The sequence below is a fragment of the Mastigoproctus giganteus genome, chromosome 2, assembly GCF_048544385.1.
Source record: "Mastigoproctus giganteus isolate SK-2022 chromosome 2, ASM4854438v1, whole genome shotgun sequence".
NCBI classification, from domain to species: Eukaryota; Metazoa; Arthropoda; class Arachnida; order Uropygi; family Thelyphonidae; genus Mastigoproctus; species Mastigoproctus giganteus.
In genome coordinates, this window is record NC_143576.1 from 23571915 (window position 1) to 23596472 (window position 24558).

Sequence of the window (24558 nt, forward strand, 5' to 3'; positions counted from 1 at the left end):
AAACCAGCAAAACTTAAGCAACTTCAACTCGGCAAGGAGTTTCTGGAAGTGGTTATTCTCATTGTATCATGCTGTTACTTATTTATTTATTTTTTTTTTTGTGGGGGGGATTGATTTAAAATACTCAAGCATATGCATTACAATTTGGAAAAATGGAGAAAGTTAAAAGAAATACTATTAGATTTCTTGTCACTTCTGATCCAATAATAATAATATTTTTCTCAATTTTAAGTTTAGTTGATTTTATCTCCTTTGCCTTTTCACAGGTTCTGTTACCATGCTACTGTCCAGGCGTCAAAATGATATCTCTGACATTGGTTTCCGAAACTGGACATTTTTGTCAGTTCATTTATGGGGTGAAAGTCCTACTGGAGAATGGAAGCTCTTCATCAGAGATAAAGTAATTTACTTTAATAAATTTCAGATCTTGTCAATTAAATTTACAAATAAATATTAGTGAATGAAAAATGTGGTATTTAAGTCCATAATATGTTCTTGTGGAATAATAACCTAGTGTAATGTTTAATTTGTGCAGTAGTGCATATTAAACATAACACTAGTAGTTTTGAAAAAGAGGCTGCAAAATCTAAAATAAAATTTCACTTGAAGTGGTGGTTTGTTAAGTACACCAAACTAATAGTGGGTAGCATTCCTTTAGCCTTTGGAATAACCAAAGTCATGAGGGAATGGTCTCCACAGATATAACAGACAATCATATTCTACAGCTGTCTCATATTGGTGGCAACAGATCCCTGCCATAAACAGCTCACTTTTCTTCATCCCACAAGGTGCTCAACCTGATTGAGCATCTACAGTAGGCAGAGGAAGTGCAGAAGTCACCCTTGTGATCCTGGAATCGGTGACATGGTGCATTATCCTGCAGGAAATAATTGTTACCATGTGGATGCATTGTGAACATGATGGGATGCATATGGTTGGTAACAATGTTCAAGTAGGCTTTGGAATTCAGATGTTGATCCACTGGTATCAGAGGGTTTAGCATCAAACCTGACCTGATAGACTCATTAACTTGCTCCTGCCATCAGCAAGGAACAACTGAAATCATAATTTCATTGGACCATACAATCTTATGTCAACTCCTCAAGATGTTTCAGTGTTCCTGTGCCCACATGTGCCTAAAACTTCTTTTAGCTAACAAGGGTGGAACCCAATGAGATTATTTGCTGCTATATCTCATTTTTGACTAATGCACTATGCATTTAGATATATCCCCTGTGTACTTCATTATCATTTATTTGTCCAATTGTGGTCTGTCTGTTACAGTGAGTGATTCTTTCCACCAGCTATCAACTGATCTCTCCCCACAAGACTGCCACTGGTTAATATGATCTGGTTACTGGACCCATCTCTTGACACTATTACATTACTCTTACACAAGCAGAGCTGTAGAATCTGTAATACTTGCACAGCCTACAATACTATGCTCAATGTCACTTGGCTTGCAACATTATTTCTCTCTCTCTCTCTCTCTCATTGAATTGCAAACATACATACACCATTGTTCAGTATCTGAATATCTACTTTATATAACCTGGTAACGACCCTTAACACTTCTCTGATGCAGAAGTTGATTTGTTGTATAATGGTGGTGTAAGTAAGAAATTGGCCATTCATGGTATACAGCAGGATTTCATTTACTGGAGTTGCATTCTTATCAGGAACCATAAGCAAATGAAAAAAATCAAAGGGCAGAGAATTTCAGTAATATAAGCAAAAAAAAAAAAAAAAAAACACACTACCCAACTTATTTGTCTAATTTTTTCTTGAATTTATTCAAACTATCCACATCCACAAATGGTAATGTGTTCTACCAATCACTCTCTAGCTGAAAGAAAATTTTTGCACATCTAACCTGCAGCCAACCTTTTTCTAAGTTTACATCCCGTTGTGTGCTGTCCAAGAAAGTAAGGAGACAGTATCAGCATTTAGTTTACTCAATAACCCATATAAATGCTTAAACACTTCAATCAAATCTTTCATGGTAAGATAGATACCTTTTGTATCCTTTGACTTATCTGGTTGCACTTCTGAACCCATTCCAGGAGATCAACATCTTTCTTAAAATGAGGCTTCCAGACCTGTATGCAGTACTCAAGGTGTTGCCTTAACCACTGCTTATATGATGGGATGGATAATCACCTCCTTGTCCCTGCTAGCAAAAATTCCTTCATTTTTTTTATTTCATCACTGATGAAAGCTGTTCTAGCATCCTGTCTGTACTGCTCCAAAAACTTCTTGTAAAACTGTACAATTACCCCTAGATCTTATTTGTTCTCTGCCACCTAATTAGTTTGATAATCTAAGATTACTCCTCTATACAGTACCTTGCATTTATCAATTTTGAATCCCAATTGCCATTTCTCAGCCCATCTGCCTGTCATTAACCACTGTGCCAACCTTTGTATTATCTGCAAACAGACAATAAGCTTAACATGCCTTCATCAATAAATATTGAAAACAGTAAGGGACCCAGCACTGAATCAAGTAATAACATTAGTCCAAGAAGAGCAGTACCAACTTCCCTTCATCCATAGCAGTAAATTGTTGGCCTGGGCTGAGTAGCTGTGGCCGCTATGTGCTGAAAGTAAATAAGGCAACTTAGATTGATTAAATCTATACAGTAACATTAAAAGCAGTAGAAAAAGAGATAAGCAAATCATTAGTTATAATTATGAGTGCATTCTAGGATTTGGGGAAAGGTCTTTATAGGTTCAAAATGTATCTCCCTATTCACAAAGGGGATCAAAGGACAAATCAAATAATGCAAATTATGAAGCTTGATTTCTGTGCCAGGAAAGATAATGTGTTTAAAGAAGTAATACGGGATCATCTAGAAAGGAATGCAATTATATGACAATCAGAGCATGATTTGTTAAAGGAAGGTCTTGTCTGAAAAATCTGGTGGTCACAAAGGAACTGAATGTAAAAAATTATTTTGACATTATACATAGATTTCAGTAATTGGAGCAGGATGGCATTAGAAGCAAGTTACTGTTATGGATAAAGGGTAGTTAAGTGGCAGGAGATAGAGTGTGATTATTAACGACCACTGCCCTGCACAGGCTTATGTTACTGCTGAAGTCTCTCAAGTTTGAGTTGGAGCACCTCTTAATGTTTTCAATATTTATTAACAATATTGATAAAGGTGTATCAAATAACCTGATTTTGGTTTTTATGGCGCAAGGGCGACTAAGGCCGTGATACGCCAGTAGTAACCTGATGCTATTCAAACGAGACTTGGATAAATGAGACAGTGGGTTGATAAGTGACAATTCAGGTATTTACCTTGTATTTATCATGGGTAACAATAATCCTAGAATTACATATCAACTGTATATTATACTCTATACAGTAGCAACGAATGCAAAAGACTTCGAGGTAATTGTACAGTCAGACAGGATGCTAGCTGGTTCAGTCAATGAAATAACAGTTGATTATCCCATATGACTTTTAAAAAAAGCTGTGGTTCAGGCAATTGTAAGTCCACATTGAACTATAAATTAAATTTAATTGACAAAATATCCATTTTATATTAAAATACAGCCATAGAACTGTTTACTAGTATAGTATGCTTTCAAACATACAGGTGCAATATAGCTGAAGCAGCTCTTGTGCCATAAAACCACAAACAACAATTAACTTACATAGGATTTCTGTTTTGATTGTTAGACACCAACTGATTATGAATGCTTCAAGAAAGGTACTGTTGTAGACTTCGCTCCTCTTCAGAAATGTTGAGTCAAAATTTTGTTAATAACAAAATTTCTGTTCAGCCTTTGCTGTCAATGGCATTTCCAAATCCTCACCTGAAAGATAATATTCTCTCACACTCTCAGCATTGCTATGAGGAATGATTAAATGCCAAGAATGACCTTGTTACATTTCATGCTTCCTTGTGCACTTATTTCCCCAACCAAGGACCACTGTACATTGGTTCTATCTTCTTTCATAATAGCATCTAGTAGGTTCTCATACTTAAAAACAACTATTTCTTTAATGACACAAAGAAGTACTGGAATGATACCTTGAGATATGGATATTGTTTTTGAACTCGGCATACATGAATTACTTCTAAATTCATGTATGCATACACACACAAATTAGCCAAAACCAAATTCAGTGTAAACCTGTATTATGCATCTGTTGTCTCCCCACCAACTTAATCATTACTTCCAGTTCCAATCTTTCTATCCAGGCATATCAATATAATATTCCAAGCCTCAGTCTTTTATTATAGGTTATATGTTGCCGCAACACCATACACAAATACCTTTGTTCAGTGTTACTTAATACTGTGTGGAATTTATGAAGATATTTAATAGCCTCAGGGCTTTCTTTCTTCTTCACTTCTGATTAGTTTTCATAGCATAGGACCACAGCTTCTTGAGTCACATTAGTGGTGGCAGACTTAAGAGTTATTGAGAGGAGGAAAGATTTTTTTTTTTTTTTAATGAAAATCCCACACATGAAAGGCATTAAAAAGAACCTATAGGAATTATAGGTTGAGTTACTTGTTGACATTAGACTTAAATTTCTGTAGATTGTAAATTTCAGCAAATGCACATGAAGGAAGGCTGTTCCACAGAAGAAAAGTTGGTTCTGTGGGTTTGGAGTCAGACAGTACGTGGATGCTGAGATGTTGCAGCATCATTTGGACAAGAGTGGGGGAATTCAGAAGAATAGTACCCATGGAAGTACCTATAGAAAAGGTATTTAGCAGAAACAGAATGTCTATGAAGCAGGTCATTAACCTGACCACTCTATTTTGAATGGAGTCTAGAAGACAGAGTGGTTTTGGGGGCACCACCCCAGATGTAGGAATAGTATTCCATGATAGAGCAGATTTGAAACTTAGGAGTGAGTTGTTTAGAACAGAGGTTCCCAACCTTTATAAGCCCATGTACCGGTCAACCATATTGGTATCTTATGACGTACTGGTGTGTTAATTAATGAGTACATAAGTCTGTTTTGAAAAGTCACATAAATAATTAGGTAAGAAAAACCGAGCTATTTTACTAAAACAAAAAAACAGTTATTAATTAAGAAAATATAATTTATAAATGAGGTTTTTATATTTTCACATAACAGGTAGTTTAAAAATTTCCCTCTTTACTTAAATTTTTTTGTTTCTGTTTCGCTTTTACTAATGAATGGATATCTGGATTGATTAGTGTAAATTTCAGTTGAAGGTCTGATTCAATATTCATCGAAGTCATTGCTGAAAATCCAGCCTCACACCAGTCGAATTAAATGGCATTAAAACTTTCAATGCCTGCTCAGAAAGTAGAGGATATTCTTGGCAGATTTTGTTAAGTTTGAACTCTTAAACTTCAATATTAAGCCCCCTCCCTCCAACACTAAATCTACGAATTACTCCTTGTACATCACATCTTCTGGGCTCTCATTCGAGAATGCAAAAGGGTTCCTAATCCAATTGTGTGCTGTAAAGTCTTACTGTAAATATTTTTCAAAACTTGTGTGCAAAGATTGTATATGTTCGTGGATGTTGTCAGTCATATTTTTGGTCATAGATATGTTATTTTCTTGAATAAAATCATGAAGTGAAGATAACATGCTCATATTGTTTTTTAATACCTGCTCTTCCGTTAGTTTTAATTTTCTTTTAAAAGCATTAATTTTATCCCTGGAATCAAATACTGTACTAGTTATTCCTTGCAAACTCAGATTCAAGTCATTCAGTTGGGAAAAAATGTCACTAACCAACCTCCAAAGGAAGACTGTCATGAAAAAAGAGTGGAAGTAAAGAGATAAAGTTCTATGAATTGATAAGTCAGTTTTGTTGGATGCAAAACTATGTAATTCTTGTACAAGACCAACTAACTCAGTCCCCACCTGGATTTTGCTATCACAGAGTTATGCAGAGTTACACAGTTTTATCCATAATTTATATTGTATCACAAGTATTAAGCACTATAACTAGAGTTGTCACCTCATGGTAGTTAATACCCCTTTTTTTTACATTAAGTAAAAAAATTACTTAATTCTTTTAACAATCTCCAAAAATTATTTTCATCTGGGGGGGGGGGGGACCTCCATAGCCAAGTGGGAGTGCAATAGCACAAGCTCCTTGAGTAGACTGGGGTTCAAACCCCTGATCTGCCAACCCACACTGGACCGGTGTTGCAGATTATGGTCCATTTTCCTCAATATGAATCATTGAGGAGGCTTCCACCCTGCAGTGGATTGGATTGATAATGGCTGGATAATTAGTATAAAAATTAGGCTTCAGTCTTGTGTTTTGCAGAAACTAGCAAAGTAAAGTTAATTAATTCTGATTTTAAATATTCTACTTTTGATTTACATCTCTCTATTAAATTATAATGAACAGTTATTTGGTTAAATTAAAAAAAAAAAATTCTGCAGCTTAACCCCTGCAACATGTGCCAAAAAGTCTCATGAGCAGACACTGTTGCAGCATTTGATATTTTTATGGGGGAAAAAAACCAAGAAATAGTTTAAAATTATGCACTTTATAATAATTATCTTCTTTATTATGATACTATTTTGGATATATTTACTTTAATATCCATGGATTCTTCTTCTTCCATTCACATAGCTCCCTGAGGAGCTGTTGTGGCCACCAACAAATTCCTCCAACTGCATCAATCGTGTGCTATATGAGCAGCATCGCAAAGTGTCATGCCCAGAAGTTCACTGATCCCATCCTTCCACCTAGTTGCAGGTCTTCCCCTCGGTTTGTCCTTCCATTATATTCTTCAACAGAAAGTTTTCCCTTCTTACTGTATGACCAAAAAACTTGAGTTTTCTTTTGTTGATGCTATGAAGAAGAATTTTAGGCCTGCCAATTTTATTCAATACCCACTCATTTGTTCTTCAATCCAAGTAAGAAATACGCAGTATTCTCTTGTAACACCACATTTCAAATGCCCCAATTTTCTTCCTGTCAACTCTTTTCAAATTCCATCCTTCACATCCATAAGTGGCAACAGGAAAAATTAACGAATCAGTGATTCTCAGTTTTGTCTTTAGGGGCAGATCATGAGCTCTCCATAAATTTATCAGATCAGTGACCAACATTTTAGCAATTGCCTGTCATCTCTTTACGTCGTTTGAGCAGTCACTATTTTTCTTTATTCTTGACCCTAAGTATCAAATTCATCAACTTCTTCAATATCTTGTCCATTAACCGTCACTTTACTGGAACCGAGATTATCACCAATCATCATAATTTTAGTTTTATACACATTCAGAAACAATCCTCTTTTTTCTTACTTGCTTCACTTACTCTCCTCAGAGTTTCTTTAAGATGATCCTTAGAATTACAAATTAGCACAGTATCATCTGCATAACGAAGGTTGTTTATCTTCAGTCCTCCAATTTTGATGCCAGTCTCTAAATCTTCTAAAGCTTCATATGATATCTTCAGCATAAAGATTAAAAAGGTGAGGTGACAAAATACAGCTCTGCCTGACACCATTACCTATTGTGAAAAAGTCCGTGTTTCCCACGTTTGTTCTCACAGTTCCTTCCTGTTCCTGGTACAGTAGTCATCATAGTAGTAATAGTCATCATTTCCCATAGTTTCTCATGTTGAACACAATCAAATGCTTTTGCATAATCTATAAAACACAAAAAAGACTGGAACATTGAATTCTTTAATAATCAGTCATAGACTTAAGATCTGATCTCTGGTTCCTCTACCCCTTCTGAAACCTGCTTGCTCTTCTGGCATTTCTTCTTCAAGTTTTCTTGAGATTCTGTTTAATATGATTTGAATAAGAATCTTGCTAGCATGAGAAATTAGGCGAATAGTCCTGTAATATGAGAAAATTTTCAGATCTCTGTTTTTTGGTAAGGGGATGAAAATTGATTTCTTCCAATCTGATGGCCACCATCCTGTTTCCCAAATTTTTACAATCATTTTATGAAAAAACTCTGCACCTTTCACACCTGTAGCTTTAATCAATTCTGCTGGGATTTCATCAATTCTAGCTGACTTGCCACACGTTAGTTCTCTGATGGCTTTTTCGACTTCTTCCTTCAGTGGAACTGGTTCATGATCACACTCTCGAAAAGGGAGTGGCAAATCATTAATAAATATAGGTGCTCGGAAGAGCTGCTCACAGTATTCTGATCCTGTTTGTCCTGGCTTAAACAGTGCTTGATGACTTTGCTTAGTTCCTGATACTTTTTGTTTCCTTGTACACCCCTGGGCTTTTGCAGTTCTCTGTTCAATAAGTTTAAAAGTGGCTTCTGTAATCCAAGGCTTCCTGATCTTTGACCTTTCTCTAATGTGTCTATTTGCTGAATCCTTAATATTGCTTTTTGTATTTTCCCACATTTCCTCAGGCAGCATATCGTCATCTAGTTCTAATAGAACTTGAAAACAATTGCCTCTTTCAAGCATGTAATTGTTTGGAATATTTTCTACATTCAATCGTCTAGGGAAAACCTTATTCGTGATCTTTTTCAGCTTCAGCTTGAGAACGATGTGGAGTAGCTGATGATCACTGCCACAATCTGCTCCAGGAAGTGTTTTTGTTGTAATTAAACTGGAACGCCACTTTTGCTGCATAAGGATATAATCAATCTGATTCCTTGTTTTAGGATCAGGAGATTTCCATGTGTAGAGCCTTCTCGGGTGCTGATGAAAGCAGGTGTTACATATGACAAGACTGTTCAGATGATAAAATTCAATTAAACTTTCACCCCCCTCATTTCTAGTGCCAAGACCAAACCTACCACATTCTGGACTAGAAGAAACTTTCTTGCCTACTTTTGCATTAAAATCACCCATAAGTATCAAAACATCCTTTTTTTGGGACCAGATCAAGAGCTGACTGGAGATTTTCCATGGATTAGCAGCTCTATTATCCAAAAAATAATAATATACTTCCTGTCACTTCCACTGCATACTCAGAAGTGGCAAAAATTGAAGTAAAAACCAAACCAATTGAAAAATTATACACAAGCGTTTTATACCCAAAAACAAATAACACAAGCCAAAAAAAAATATTTTTTGGTCATACCTCCGCAGTGAAAATATGTGATTCTGGAGGAAATAATGCATTGATTCCAAAAATCACCATAAAGTCTATATCATATCTATATCAAAAGATGTACCAACATTTAATATCAAAATAAAGGTATATACTGTATATGTATAACTGAAGTTTGTAATACAAGTGTAAAAAAATATAAGTTCTATTATGTGTGGAGGATAGATTTACAACCCTGAGAGCAACACATGTCACGATGAGTTAATCCTTGAAAAACCTTCGCACAACCTACAAAAATCCTCACCAAAAATGCTAAGTGCTCTTCAAATTGTAAATTGTTCATTGGAAGCATCAGAATTTGAACCTAAGAACCATAGTAACCTAGAAGTCTGATTATGTTTATCACAAGAAAACAAAGGCCAGAATTGATTACAAAAATTAAGATAATTAGCTTATATCCGTTAAAATAAATCAGTATGTAATACATTACTGGCTAGATTATGCAAAATTGGCATATTTTGGTAAAACATAATATTTCATAACTGTGACGTGATGTGAAACTAAAGTGCAAAATCTATGCATAAAAATTGGTTAAAAACAGCATTTAAGTTTTTGGAGGTAAAAATCATATTGGATAGTGTAATCGATGATGCACTTCATGATTTCTGGATATTTTTCCAAAAAATAATATTAGGAACTAAATTCAAATTAAAAATACAAAAACAAACAGTTTTGGTTTGTATTATATTATTTTTTTCATTATTGAAACGTAGAATTACTAATTTGGTAACTGACATAATTTAATAGGGTGAAGGTGATAACTATGGTAAACTGAAATCAGCTATACTAACCATGCATGGAACAAAGGAAAAGCCAAACCACATGAGAGAAAAGAGAAGATACAGAAATGAAAATGAAGTGGAAGAAATAATAGATGAAATTCCGGTAGGTACAAATATGCAATTCATACATATTAATATTCTTCAAACTGAGAAATTAATTTTTAATAATAGAGCTGAAATATGGACTTTACAGCAACCTCCCCACTCTTTGCTAATAGAATTGTGACTGCAGAAATGAACTACATTGGGTGGTCAAAACTTAATAGACAAACACAAATGTATATAAATAAAAAACCTTTTATTAGATAATGGCAAAATGCTAGCAAGCCATTCATTTTAATGTAGCTTCTGAACAAATTTTGATACAAAATTAGAATTGTAAATATGACTCCATGAGCAGCCAAAAATGGGTATGTCGATAATCCAAATAACGAGTATTAGCAGTGGCAATGAGGAAAGAAAACAAGCTTATAAAGCATCAGCCAAAAAATATTCTACATCACCTGTCCATCCCCCTCCAATAATTTGTTTAATTCTTCCCTGATATTATTCAAACTACCCACTTCTAAGTTTGTTCCAATAATTAACTACCTGCTGGCTAAAGACAAATCCGCACATCTATCCTTCCTCGATATGTGCAGTTTCAGGAAGAATACCATTAGCATTGAGTTTTCTCAATCCATTTGACATTATTGATTAAAGTGTTCAAGGCTTCATTTGAAGCCTTGAACACCTTAATCAGATCACCTCACAAGTGCCTAGTCTCTAAACACTGAAATTTGCAGAATTAAAGCCTTTCTTGGTAAGACCAACCTTTCATTCCCTTCACACGTTCCAGCAGATCTACATTCTTCCTAAAATGAGGCCTTCAGATCTGTATACAGTACTCAAGATTGGGGCCTAGCTATTGCATTGTACAATGGGATAATCACCTCCTTATCCCCTAGCAAAATTCTCTATATCATTGACAAAACCCCATGAGCTGTCCTAGCAGCATATCTGCACTGCTCAGAGAACTTCATATCTGAATGCACAACTACTCCCAGGTCTTTTTCATTTTCCACTACCCTGAGTGTAGTACCACAACGAAACTACATGCTGCCCTAAAAAACCACGAAGTCCAAACCTATTCCACATTCCAATTAAATGACTTGGTCTACAATGTATCTTGCAAGGATTGCAACTCCTCACACCAGGGATCCACTCGTTGTACACTCAATATGAGAATGAGACAACATTCAACACCTGCCCTCTCATCCCGCTCCTTGGCTTCGGAACTCACATTCCATGCGATCAGTGAAGGCCACACCTTTCTATTCAATGAAGCAAAAATTCTTGGCATACAATGCAATTACATCAAAATACAGTCAATGTGTGTCTCCCTCTACCCAATCTCAGATTCATGGTCCTTCACGTGCATGCGCCAGGATCGCAACTAATCTCTATGCTATAAAATTCCCCCGCAATACCCACAGTTTCACTTTCCTGTGATCAGACCCTGGTCGAAAAGCCCCGTCCACTTCAGGGAAGTACAAAATTCTTCAGTCTCTTAATGTTTTACAGGATTCTTAATTTTTTTATGTTTTAATATTAGTTTTTAAAATACGGATGTATTGTATTCTCTCACTCAAAGATTGGGGCAGTGATTCGATGTATTTTGGGGTCTGCGGGTCTCCAATTCCGGGGTGCATTGGATCGCTGATCTTGTCTACGAGGGAGCGGAATACATGTAATCTATTTGTATAATTATTCAACTACGGAGAGTATCAGCACTGAAGTGTTCTACAAGACATCATAGAGGTAAATCTTCTGTTTCTAAAGTTCTTTAATAGCATACCATAATGATCTATTTTTAAATCATCCACATTAAACTTTGTCAGTAACTCACTTTTATTGAATGGTCCAAGAAACATTTCTATGATCAAATGATTATTTGTCCCATAAAGGAATAAAGATGGTACAGTTATTTAAGTGAACATTTTTTTTTTAATGGTATGCAGTTGAATCTTCACTTTTTTTCATTTTTCTGTGTTTTGCCAGAGGATTACTATCAGTGACCAGTGGTCACCATGTTACCTAATCAGATATCACTTCTCCCCTGCATTGCTAGTCTAGTGATAACTTTTTCCTTGTTCTTTAGTGAGACTACCAAGATTTAGGACAAAGGTATAAACTACCTTACAGGAATATAAGAGGGGATGCCATTCCCATTTTATTAGAATTATAACTACCTAATTTTTGATTCAAAATGGTATGTGATTAAAATTACTGGATAAGTATTGATTCTTTTACACCCTAACTATTAAAGTAAAGATATTTTAAAATCAGCATAATATAAAAACAGTGAATCTAAAATATGATCCAAAAAATACAGTCAGTAGCATGTTTATTTCAGTTGGTAAAAACTCAATTATGGGAATGACTATGGGAATACACACAGAAACACCACAAGGCAAATAATTTGATCTAATTTTTTTACCACCATGCCACACGGACAATTGAAGTATTTTTATGAGAAAATTTTTAAAAACTTTCTGAAGTACTTGCAGGATATGCTATGTGTCTATAAATGTAGGGCATTTCTGCAAGTGAGTTGTGAACTTCAGAAAATGGTCAAGTGTAAACAGAAAAAGTTCAACTACAGCATTTGCCCTAGTCATTTTGTACTACCACATAAGCTATAAAGTAACTTAATATATCTGTCAAAACATTAACATAATCTACATACATAATAATGAAGTTTTACATATAAGGATTTGCATATAAGGAAAGTCAAACAGCAAAATTCATAGTTAAAGTGACCCTCTCTTTGGAAAAATGCATTTCTTTTGTCCTCTGTTATGTTATAACAATGGCAGACAAGAAAATAACAGTAATAATGCTACAGATCCTCAAAGTTAATAGAATAGAACAAAGAATGACTAATGTGTTGCAGATAAAAAAATTAAAGGGCCATCCCTCAATTGAGGTATACTGCCAAAATCAGATAAACTGTAAATAAATTAACTTTATCCTTAGGAGGTGTCTAGATATTTACACATATCCAGGGTGCTCAAACTGTATCTTTATCAGTGCAATATGGCCTTGAATGCTAATGCATTATATAAATAAAAACAGCAACTTTTTTCTGTTGTAATAGATTTTCACCTCACAAAACAATCTTTAGAATATGAGCAATTTACAGATACATTACATTATGAATTATTTTGTGCTGATTCAAAGCAGCCCATCCCTCTTCTAATATTCATCTCTGAGGAGTAGACCTGTGTTTATATCCCCTGTCAGGTTTTGCTTCATATTTCCAGTTTCACAAAAATATTGGTTAATATATGCAATATAATTTCTTTGTTTAGCAAGTGTCCAACTAAAAGGAAATACTGCTCTATGAAGCACAATAAAAGATTTCTATTTTTGAGATGCTAATTCAAATACCTGATGTACACTCTGCAGATATTTACTGACAATTACATTATCTTTATAAAACAGCTGCCTTATTTCACACCAGAACATGGACAAATGCACAGGTTTGCACTGGGAAGGAGAACTATTAAGTACTGTTCTCCTATTAACTACTTAACAGTACTTAATAGTTCTCCTTCCCAGTGCAAACCTGTGATTTGATCAAGTGGAAAATAAAATTTTCCACTTGATCAAATCTAGAGTTTTTAATAAATGCCATACTTATGCAGTGAGCATTTTATCTTACTCTGCACCTGTGTAAATATGCCGCAATACTACTTCAAAACAGCCATACCTCTTGTAATATTACTACTGTGTTTAAGTCTCCTTCACCATTCTTCCATCATTGTCTAAGGCAAATTGCATCTGAAACAACTTAAAACCTAAACAGATCTAAGTAATGCAAAAATTTCAAAAATATATCATTGGCTACTACATTTACTTTCATTATTCATTATATTATCCTCAAGTCAAGTCTTACTTTTTAAAATAATTAACACAACATGAAATTTCACAGTGGTGATTCAATACTAGTATAAACTACAGTTCATAAAAGTGTACTTTTCACAGTTTGGAAATAAGACATCTTAGGGATGGAAGGGCATAAAGTATTGGGGGGGGGGGACTAACTGACTGAACCTCAAAGTGTCATTTTATCTTGTATCTTAATACATTATCTAATCTTATTGTAAGAAGAATCTCTGTTTATACAGGTTGTATTTGATAGCATGAACCAGAGCTATAATGCTCAATATGTTCTATGTTGATATCAATATTTGTTGTAAAAGAATAATTTTTTAATTTTTTTCGTTTTAATTTCTGGAGAGTATCATATGGAAGTAAACTTCTCTTATTCTTTTACAAATACAGGTTGTATAGATAAAGTTGTGTTTTTTTTTTTTTTGGCTGATGCAGCAAAAGTTTAGCTTCTATACATCTTTTGGCCTTTAATAATACTAATGTAAATGAATAACATCATCATGGAGATGATATTAAGCAAACACTGGTTTACAAAAGAATTGTCACAAAATCTGAAATTCTGCAATTGCAGTGAAGCTATATCCAAATATTCACACACATTTAATTAATTGATTCCTTGGACATTTTGTTTTAAGCACCTCTATGTAACAATAGTTTGGCTGCTAATCTAACTCATAAATATAATAAACATTTTATGAGACTATCTGAAAAGGCACATAATGCAGAATTGCAACTACTAACATAATTTAATGGTTGAGTTGACCTTTATTCATCTTGCAGACACAATTTCTTTTACGTTAATATGCTATTGTTATTATTGATTCCAAACCATCATTCTTCAGCATTCCATTAATGACCAAAAATAATGCTATAATTCAAACAAGTCCTCATAAACTTATAATTAAATAGCTCCCAATATCATTAATTAAGTTTAAAGTTATTCAAATATAATGTATTTATATTTTAAAATACCAGATGCTGAATATTTTTGTTATGTTTAACTAATTCCAAACAAAAAGCAGATAAGTATTTCTGATACTTCTTTTTAATTGTAAGAAAAACTGATATCTTTTGCAACTGGAATTTTTTCCTGTAGGAATATGAAGAAGGATCAAAATCTCAAGACGAGAAGAATTCCAAGAACCACTATCCTGCTATTGCCAAAGACATGAAGCAAGTAGACTGGAATGATCTCTTAAATATTCATTTAAGAAGAGTTGCTACACCTAAATTCTTACAATTACTTGATTACATATATGACTGGAAAAGTCCACAAGATAATCAATATGACTACCTCCTAAGTGAAGAATATAAATAAATATCTAAATTAACCATCTTTGAAATCACTTGACGACCACTTAATTATTACATGATTCCACTAGCAACATGAAAGGTTCCTTCTACTGAAGGAGTTAGATAAATTTATAGCTTAAATGATTACAAAAATCACTCAAAAAGTTTTTCTCCCCTATTATCAAAAAATGTAATAACATTTAATGACTTTTTTTGTATAGCATTGTAATACAAATGTTAGTATTTCTTGCTGACAGAAATTCTCTTCAGTCTTCTGGAGTCACTTTTTACTTCAGTAGCAACTTCATTCCTAAACTTTTCTCCACAAATGACATTCAAAGGATGTGAGATACAGACTCTCCACAAACTCTTCAATGGACATTCAAAGGATGTGAGATACAGACTGGATGGAACAACACAGTTTTGCAGTTGCTTTCCTTGTTTACAAACTGGTTTGTGGCCTTGTACTGTCATGCAGGAGAAAGACCATGTCTTTTTCTGGTCAGACTTGCTGTAAATCTTTAGTTTACAGCAATTTTTGTTAAAACAGTGATGTACATCCACCGCAGAATTTAAGGTTTGTCTTTTGCCAATAATGGATATTAAATTCATGTCAGGAAGAGTGATCGGCATGTCCCATAAGGTCTATCACCTACCTTGCTGAGGAAGCTGTCTTGGACTATTTTTTTTTTTTCATGTGGGGGTTTAGATGAAACCATTCCATGGAATGGTTTCATCAAAAATCAGATGACATTCCATGGAATGTCATCTGATTTTTGGCTCTTAGTGATATAACTACCATATTTTCTAGACCATAAGACTCCATGATGCACATGTGTGAGCACTTTTTTTTTTTTTGAAAATGACGTCTAAAATTCTTCAAAGGTATACTAGGTGCAAGCAGTGACATTCTTATCTTTCACTGTGGCTAGAGACAGTATGGTCAAAACATCCAGGTGGTCTTCTAAAAAAAGCTAGCTCTTTTATTGTGTGACAATTTCAGATCGCATGTAATGGGACAAGACAGGCAGCTGCTGAAATAAACATGGAATTATGGTGTAATTCCAGGAGGCCTTAGCCAACTGCAGCCATTGGACATCTCAATTAAGAAGCCCTTTGAATATTCACAGTGGATGAAATGGTTGGAGGCCATCAAAACACAATTTGACACTAGCAGGATAAGTGAAGTGACCAACCATTTCTCAGCTGTGTGAATGGTTGAAAAATTAGTGGAGATGAGATACACATTCTACAGGGATGGGATACACTTAAACAGAAAGGGTGCAAGAATATTTGCTGATGCTATCAAGGCAGTGTTAGATGGGTCAGAAAACTGATAGTTTGGGGGGGGATTCACAGACTAAAAGATTAATGGTAGCTGCAGGCAGAAGCGAAAGTGATTCTTGCACTGCTTCTATTGTAATGAGCAGAAACCTAGAAAGCAAGTGGCTGGGAATTTCAAGAGCTGCTAGGAGTCATCATGGAACAAGTAAATACATGGGCTGTGTTAGGGTAACTAAGAGTTAGAACATGTGCATGTATACTTGCATGTACACTAATGCTAGAAGTATAGTAAATAAAATCGATGAATTTGAAGTGCTGATCAAGACATCAAAGGCAGATATTGTTGGCAGATCAGAGACTCGGTGTCACACAGATATAAGAAATGCAGAATTAGAATTTGGGGAGTACAATGTGTACAGAAAGGATAGACAGGATAGAAAGGGAAGGGGGGAGTCATGCTGTTAGTTAAGAAACACACAAAATCTAAGGAAGTGCATCCAGTTGACACAGGTAGACAGTGCAATGAGTCTGTTTGGTGTGACATAAACACTGGGAAAGGGAAAATGAGAGTAGGAGTATTTTATAGGCCTAATGACGCTGGTGAGTACAATGAACAGTTGTGCAGAGAAATAGAACGGGCCAGTAAATCAGAATGTCTTGTAATGGGGGATTTTAACTTTCCAGATATTGATTGGAACTTGTGGGTTGGCTATTTGCACGCTAGCAAGGCTTTTCTGGATTTATTGGAGGATTGTTTTCTACAGCAACATGTTCGAGGGGCAACCAGAGGGAGTAATACACTTGATCTGATTATTAGCAGTGATGACACATGCATTAGGAATTTGCAGATAAGGGAACCACTAGGTGACAGTGATCACAGTGTACTGATTTGGGATTTACTTAAAGATGTAACTACGATCAAGGGTAAAAGGAAGGGTTTTTGTTTTCATAAAGGTGACTACAGAGGTCTCAGACAGTTTCTAAATTCTATAGAGTGGGATCAACCGATGATGTTACCAATAGTGAATTCTAAATGGGAAGCCTTCAGGGAAGCTACTAGGCTTTTCATACAAACTAAGAAATACGGTTCAAGGTTCAGGCCTAAATGGATGTTGGATGAATTAATGAGGCTCGTGGCAGAGAAGAAAAATGCATGGGATGCATATAAATTATCAGGCAACACAGAAGCCTACGACAGATATAAGCTAGTACGTAATCAAGTCACAAAGCAGGTGTAGGCAGATTACGAGAAATCTTTGGCAAAGGATGCAAAGAAAAACAGCAAAGAGTTCTTAACTTGTCTAAACTCTAGAAGGAAGGGGATGAATCAGAATGGTCCACTTAACATAGATGGTTCGACTTTTAATGATCCTGCTCAAGTAGCTGGTAAACTGAATGAGAATTTTGCATCTACATTCACACATGAGGAGTTATTCAAGGAGGGGAATGCCAGAAGTTTATCAAACTCTAACAGGGAGCTAAGTGATTTTGTAATAACTGAGAACAAAGTGGAGGAGAAATTGTGAAGTTAAACATACAAAAGGCACCTGGGGCAGATGGAATCTATCCAGTTATAATGAAGGAGGCAGCAAGGGAAGTAAGCAAATCCTTAGCTATAATTATGAGAGCACCCTTAGAGTCAAGAGAGGTCCCCATGGACTGGAGATGTGCAAATGTATCCCCAATTCACAAAGGGGGTTCAAAGGGTGACACAAATAGACCTATTAGTTTAACTTCTATTCCGGGGAAAAATAATGGAGTCACTGGTTAAAGAGGTGATACAGGATCACCTAGACAAGGCAGCTGCAACAGTTCAGACACAGCTTGGGTTTCTTAATGGAGTAACCCAGTCTTGTCTGACCAATTTGATTGGATACTACAATGTAGTCACAAAGGAACTGGATGCTAAAAATAATTTCAATATCATATACTTGGATTTCAGGAAAGCTTTTGATATTGTTGCACATGGAAGACTGCTGTACAAATTGGAGCAGTATGGTATTAAGGGCAAGTTACTGCAATGGATAAAGGAATGGTTGAGTGGAGACTCTGGTAATAAATGGACACTGCTCTACGTGGAATAATGTTATTAGCGGAGTCCCCAGGGTTCAGTGCTGGCCCATTGTTGTTTGGGTATTTATCAATGATATCGATGAAGGTATATCAAGCTTAATGTCTAAGTTTGCAGATGATACAAAGGTTGGCAGGGTTGTTAATGACACTAAAGACAGTATGCTACTGCAACAGGATATAGAAAAGTTAGGCAGATGGGCTGGGAAGTGGCAAATGAATTTTAACATTGACAAATGCAAAGTACTGCATATGGGTAGCAGTAACCCAAGAGAAACGTACCAACTCTGTGGTACTATACTCAAGGAGGTGGAGAATTAAAAGGACTTGGGGGTAATTGTGCAGTCGGATATGAAGTTCTCTGAGCAGTGCAGATGTTCTGCCAGAGCTGGTCATGGAGTTTTGTCAAGTTCTGCAAGTTGCAGCATCTGGAGACTAGGCACCTGCGAGGTGATCTGATTGAGCTGTATAATGCCTTGAATGGTTTGAGCAAGATCAATGCTGACGGGATACTTCCGCTTGCTCAGACTAAGAACCTGAGGGGCATACATTCAAACTGACAAAAGACAGTTGTAGAATAGATGTGCCGAAGTTTTCCTTTAGCCAACGGATAGTTGATTGCTGGAACAGACTTCCATCTGTTGTTGTGGAAGTTGATAGCTTAAATAAATTTAAGGCTGAACTAGACAAATGTTAGAAGTGAACGAATGAGTGAAACATGGGAAAGTTTGTTTTTTTTTGGCTGATGCCGTATAAGCTTGCTTTCTTGCATCACATGCCTGAACTAATGCTAATGGCCTTGAAGATGATGCACTCCATGAAGAAAGTAAAAGCTTGGATCATACATTGAAGCTTAACAGTAGCTACAACACGATTGGCATTATATAATGAGCAAAAGCACTGGTATTTTGAAACAATATTTTCAAAATATATGCAAAACCATGATGAACGTGTGTGTGTGTGTGGTACTTGTCTATTATCCTCCCACCACGTACCTTTTATAGTTTATATGTAAGTTTAATGGTGAAGAAGGTTGCACTGCTATCTTCTTCGCCTTTAAACACAAAAATTGTCAGAATGGCAAAGAAGGTTGCACTGCTACCTTTTTCACTATTAAACACAAAAATGACTGAAATATATAAAAAAAGTAAACTTTCTGTAAAACTATTTAAAAAAAAAAAAAAAAAAAAAAAAAATTGTAGAAACCTGGAAGAACCAGAAAATTTGGCTTGTGCATGAAAATCCTGTACCACACAATATTGTTCCACAATAAGGTTTTTCCCCCATTATGGCAGAGGAAACCAGTCATAGGAACATGGAGTCTTCATGACTACTATGAGATCTCAACATAAAACCACATTACTCCCTTCACTGCTGGCTTGACCTGATGAATGTCTCTGCATTGGAGAGGGCAGAGATGTTATTGGGCTTTTTTCTCACTATGGTTGAATTAGTTAGCCACTGGTGAAGGTTGTTTGACAAAAATATCCAGTTTTTCATCCAACAAATCAGAAGAAAATGGTTCCTCCGAGTAAATTAAAAACTCCATGATGAACGTGTGTGTCAAAATGGAGTTAATGTGCTAAGCAATGCAGAAAAACCATGAAGCCTATGAACATTTCCTCAAAATTTTTGCAGCCATTCTTTGAAGAAGTGGAACACAACTCACCACACATGGAGTAGACTGAGATTCAGTCAATATTATTATGGAAAAGGTTTGGGTTTTTGGTAGCATGTGTAGAGCTACTTGGTAAAGTGTGGTTTCAATAAGATAGAGCATCCATTTTGCCATCAATGTGCAAGAATTCTACAACAAAGTCTTCTGAGAGGAGTAGACTGGCTGTGGTTTATGGGTTTCATTAAACAAAGTGGTCCTGAGACATTACCACGTGACTGAGAACATGTGATGTTGTAACTGGATTTTATGTAAGGGACATCGACCAATCATCAGTAACTATACATTCCCTAACAGTGTAACGAGCAGAGAAGTATGCTCCAATGAAGACTTTGGGTGGGGTGTCAATGTTGTCATGTTAACTGTTCCAAGCTGGGTGGGACTGGACAGAAGTGTGAAATCACTTGAGAAGAACAGGCACCGAATAGTTTGAGGTAAGTTAGGAATATTTTTTATATTAGAATATATATGTATAAATGTATGTCTATTTTGAAAAGTAATCTACATAAAAAAAAATTATTTGCATCCGGAATAGTTATGATTTATAAGACTTGACCATAGAATTACGAACATCATAACTTCTTAAAACTTTAGGAGTCGATGTGATCTGCAACGATAGGATCAAAATTTCGAAAACTTTCTATATTTATTAAAATAAATTTTGTTGCATGGGTTTTAATTGCATCAAAGCGTTCTTCAATGAACTAGCTATGCGCTTTTCTAGCTGCGAACGTCAATAGAATTAAGAAAATCGACTATGAAGCCTGTTTATTTTTTTATTATTATTTTTTATTTTAATGATATTCAATACATTCTCGAGAAGAAATAGAAACGGGAAAAACTGCGCGAAAGAGGGGGTTGAGACTATGAGGAGTAATAAGTATGCTTCTGCAATTTTGTTGTAAAAAAAAAAAAAATAATAATAATAAAAACAACACTACAGCATTAAAAATGAACATAGTCACATTCCAAAACTTTTTTTTTTTGGGGGGGGGGAATAAAATTTTTTTTTTTGAAAAGTCATTTTGTTAAAAAGTTTGTAATACGCATCTTTAATTATGCTATTTTTAATAGATATTAAAAAAATAAAAACGTACGTCTGTTATCCAGTGCCAGGCTGTTTTGTGCCCAGCAGCGCGGTAGGCAAGGCTAACTACTACTTGTAACCCCCCCCCCCCCAATTGCCAACTTTAATTTTCAAAAACAGATGTCTTATAGAAAAAATGAAAAGAATAAACCTTGAAACTGATAAATTTATTTTAAATTGCAACAATAAGTAATACAACAATCTTTGATTATCTTTCTCAAATACAAAATAAAATGTTTTAGCACACAAATCATTTTGAATAATCTTGTGAATTGTGATGTTAAAATTTTAAGTGTCTTAAAAGTTTCAATTTCAGGCGCGAAAAAATTAAGCGAAAATTGCTCAAACACTGTTATTCACTCGATGACAACATGACGTAATGTATCCAGCTGTACACACATGTTGCGAACTAAGAAGAATGAGGTTTTGTTTTGTTTTTTTTCTTAGCCAAAATATCACTAAATTTTAAAAATAGAACAACATATAAAAAGGATAAATTTTTTTTATAATTAATTATAATTCATAGTACTGTTGTGGTATTTATCTTAAAATAAAAATATAACTTTAGTTGCATTTTTTTACATGGATTAAAAAAAAACTAATCTGTACAAAACTGTGCCCCTCAAAGGTCAGTATTGCGCCCTAGGTAGCTGCCTAGTTGGACTAATGATAGCACCGGCCCTGCTGTTACAAGGTTAATCCAACCCACGGATAACCGAGCGCCAGATAACTGGCGTTCTACCGTATTTTAATGTTTATTCCGAATCATCTGCTAGTTTTAAAATATGAAAAGATGTTTACCGTAAATTATGATATGCATTGGTGTTTAAAGAAAGTGCATTACCCCCTAAAATTGTAATTGTTGTCCGAATAACATAAGTATATGGCAATATTTCTTACAGATAAGATTTTACAAGCGTAGGTGATGACGTAATATTCATCAGCTGTTACTTTCAGCTATATAAGCACGCTCTGCAAGAGTTGCAGTCATTCCTTGCTTGTGTCAGGATGGCGAGTTACGTGCAGTTGGCTCCATGAAGAAAGAGTGCTATTCTTGCTTTACGTGACGAAGGGTGTTCTTCCCGTCATATTGCTTATAGAGCGTCTTGTAATCAGTTGATAGCAGGGCGGGATTTTGATGTTCGTAGGCCCTAGGCACTTTTATTCTGAAATGGGCTAAAAAAAAAAAAAATTTAATATTTCTTTTATTTTAACGCTTTGACTGCGAATCGTGTCAATTAACGCGACTCAACTAGGTTTCAACTATAATAAATGACAAGCCACATAAATTGACGGGGCGACCATCTTCTAGTTTCGGGAACAGTCGCTAGATTGCGTATTGAATTGAAGCTCCCAGAGCTGATTGCGCACATGTTTTCTCAGCTCGTATTTCGTTAGTCACAGTGAACAGTTTTTTTAATTTTGCCTTTCTTCGTAGGCACGGTGCCTAATATGAGTCCTGCCCTGGACGATAGTGAGTAGATTTCTTTCCAAACTCAAGAATACTGGTTCTGCTCATAGGAAAAAAGGAACCGGACACAAACGAGTCTACGCCAAAACAGGACCGCGTTTTGAAGCGCTTATGCCATAAAAACTATAAAGCTTCTTCGTCTGAGATGTAAAGAGAATGGGAAGAAGTGGTAGCAAGTGCAATAACAGTCAGAAGACGCCTCTTCAAAAATGGACTTGTAGCCGTCGTCCTAAGAAGCCCCTCCTCACACAAAAAAAATGAAAAAGGCCCGATTAATTTGGTGTAAGGAGCATGTCAAATGGAACCCCTCCCCCCGAGCATTAGAAGTCAGTTATTTTGTTGGATGAGAAGAAATTCAACCTGCATGGCTCTGATGGGAGACAAACGATTCGCCTTATGGATGGTATTCTGGATGGTAAAGAATACCATCCAGACTGTATGGTGTCTACAGTGAAATTCCCTACCAGCCAAATGATATGAGGATGCATTTCGTATCGCGGAGTAGGTCACCTGCAGTTTATAAAAGGTTCCGTAAATGCCAGTGGATACCTGGCTATATTGGAAGTCAAATTGCTGCCAACCATTAGAGGCCATTTCAACCTGCCAAATAACTGCATCTTTCAGGACGATTTGTCATCGGGCAAAAAGTGTAAGTAGGCACTTCTGTAGTTACTTTAGTTTCATTTCTGCATTAGAGGTTCGACAGTAATGTGTTTACATTTGTTACAGGTGACAAAAATGGTTGGAAGAACGGTCCATTACAACTTAGCTGGCTAGGAAACAGCCCGGACCTGAATCCTATAGAGTACTGTTGACATCGTGTGGACTCTACATTTGCCAGAAAGAAACCAAAGACCCCTTCGTGAACTTCAGGAAGCCATAATTCGTGTTTAGAACCACGAACTATCAGTTGATTATCTTCAGAAATTGATCTTGTCATTGCCTCGACGGTGTGCTGCTGTTATCAGGGCCAGAGGCGGTTCAACTCAATATTAGTTTGCACCTGGTGAACGTTTCATTTTGTATTCCATTTAAAATGATAAACTCAAGGGAATCGAGGGCTTCTGATAATATTTAAGCCATAACTGTTGTATAAAGGTTGCAAATGCTCATTTTGGAATATTTTGAGAGCACTTGTCAAATATTACTTAGCTTTGCTTTAACTATTAATAAATATCTTTTGTTTATACTGTCTTTCTATTTGTGATGCTAGTCATTAATATAACATACCATCGCGAAAGAGGGTTAGAAATGTGAAATTCATAGGTGATGCACTTTCTTTGAACGTCAGTGTAAATTATCAGCCAACACAGAAGCCTATGATAGATATAAGCTAGTCTGTAATCAAGTCACAAAAGAGGTAGGAAAGCGAAGCCAGATTACGAGAAATCTTTGTCAAAGGATGCTAAGAAAAACAGCAGGAAGTTCTTTAGTTACATAAACTCTAGAAGGAAGGAGAAGAATCAGATTGGTCCATTTGATATCGATGATTCGAGTCTGATACTGCTCAGATAGCTGATAATCTGAATGAGTATTTTTCATTTACATTCACACATGGGTTATTTATTAAGAGAAGAATGTGAAAGAGGGTTAGAGATGTGAAATTCCTAAGTGATTCACTTCCTTTGAACACCAATGTATGTAACTTAACTACAGTGTTTTTTTAGCACTGCTTCTCATAAGTACACGTGCCTTGAGTGACCGGGGTTCAAGCCCATGACAGCTAAATACAGTGCTGTTTCTTGTATTCTGTCTATCTTGTGAACTCCTGACCTGGTCGTCCCGGAGTATAAACAGAAAATTTATTTATTTCTAAATCTCTTCTCATCTCATCGTTTTTGTTCTTTGGATTTTGGCATAAAAAAGGGGGTAGTAATGTGTATGGCACTAGTGTA

At 35.6% G+C, this 24558-nt stretch overlaps 1 protein-coding gene across 1 annotated transcript in view; it reads left to right on the top strand.

Moving 5' to 3' along the window:
* Positions 1–15101, top strand: part of LOC150089222 (neuroendocrine convertase 1-like) — a 130273-nt gene extending 115172 nt beyond the window's left edge. Inside the window, exons 14-16 of the mRNA XM_090389914.1 lie at positions 267–400; positions 9810–9947; positions 14880–15101. Coding sequence (XP_090246040.1) covers positions 267–400; positions 9810–9947; positions 14880–15101 — 494 coding nt within the window. The remainder of the gene's footprint in view (positions 1–266; positions 401–9809; positions 9948–14879) is intronic.
* The last annotated feature ends 9457 nt before the right edge of the window (positions 15102–24558 follow it).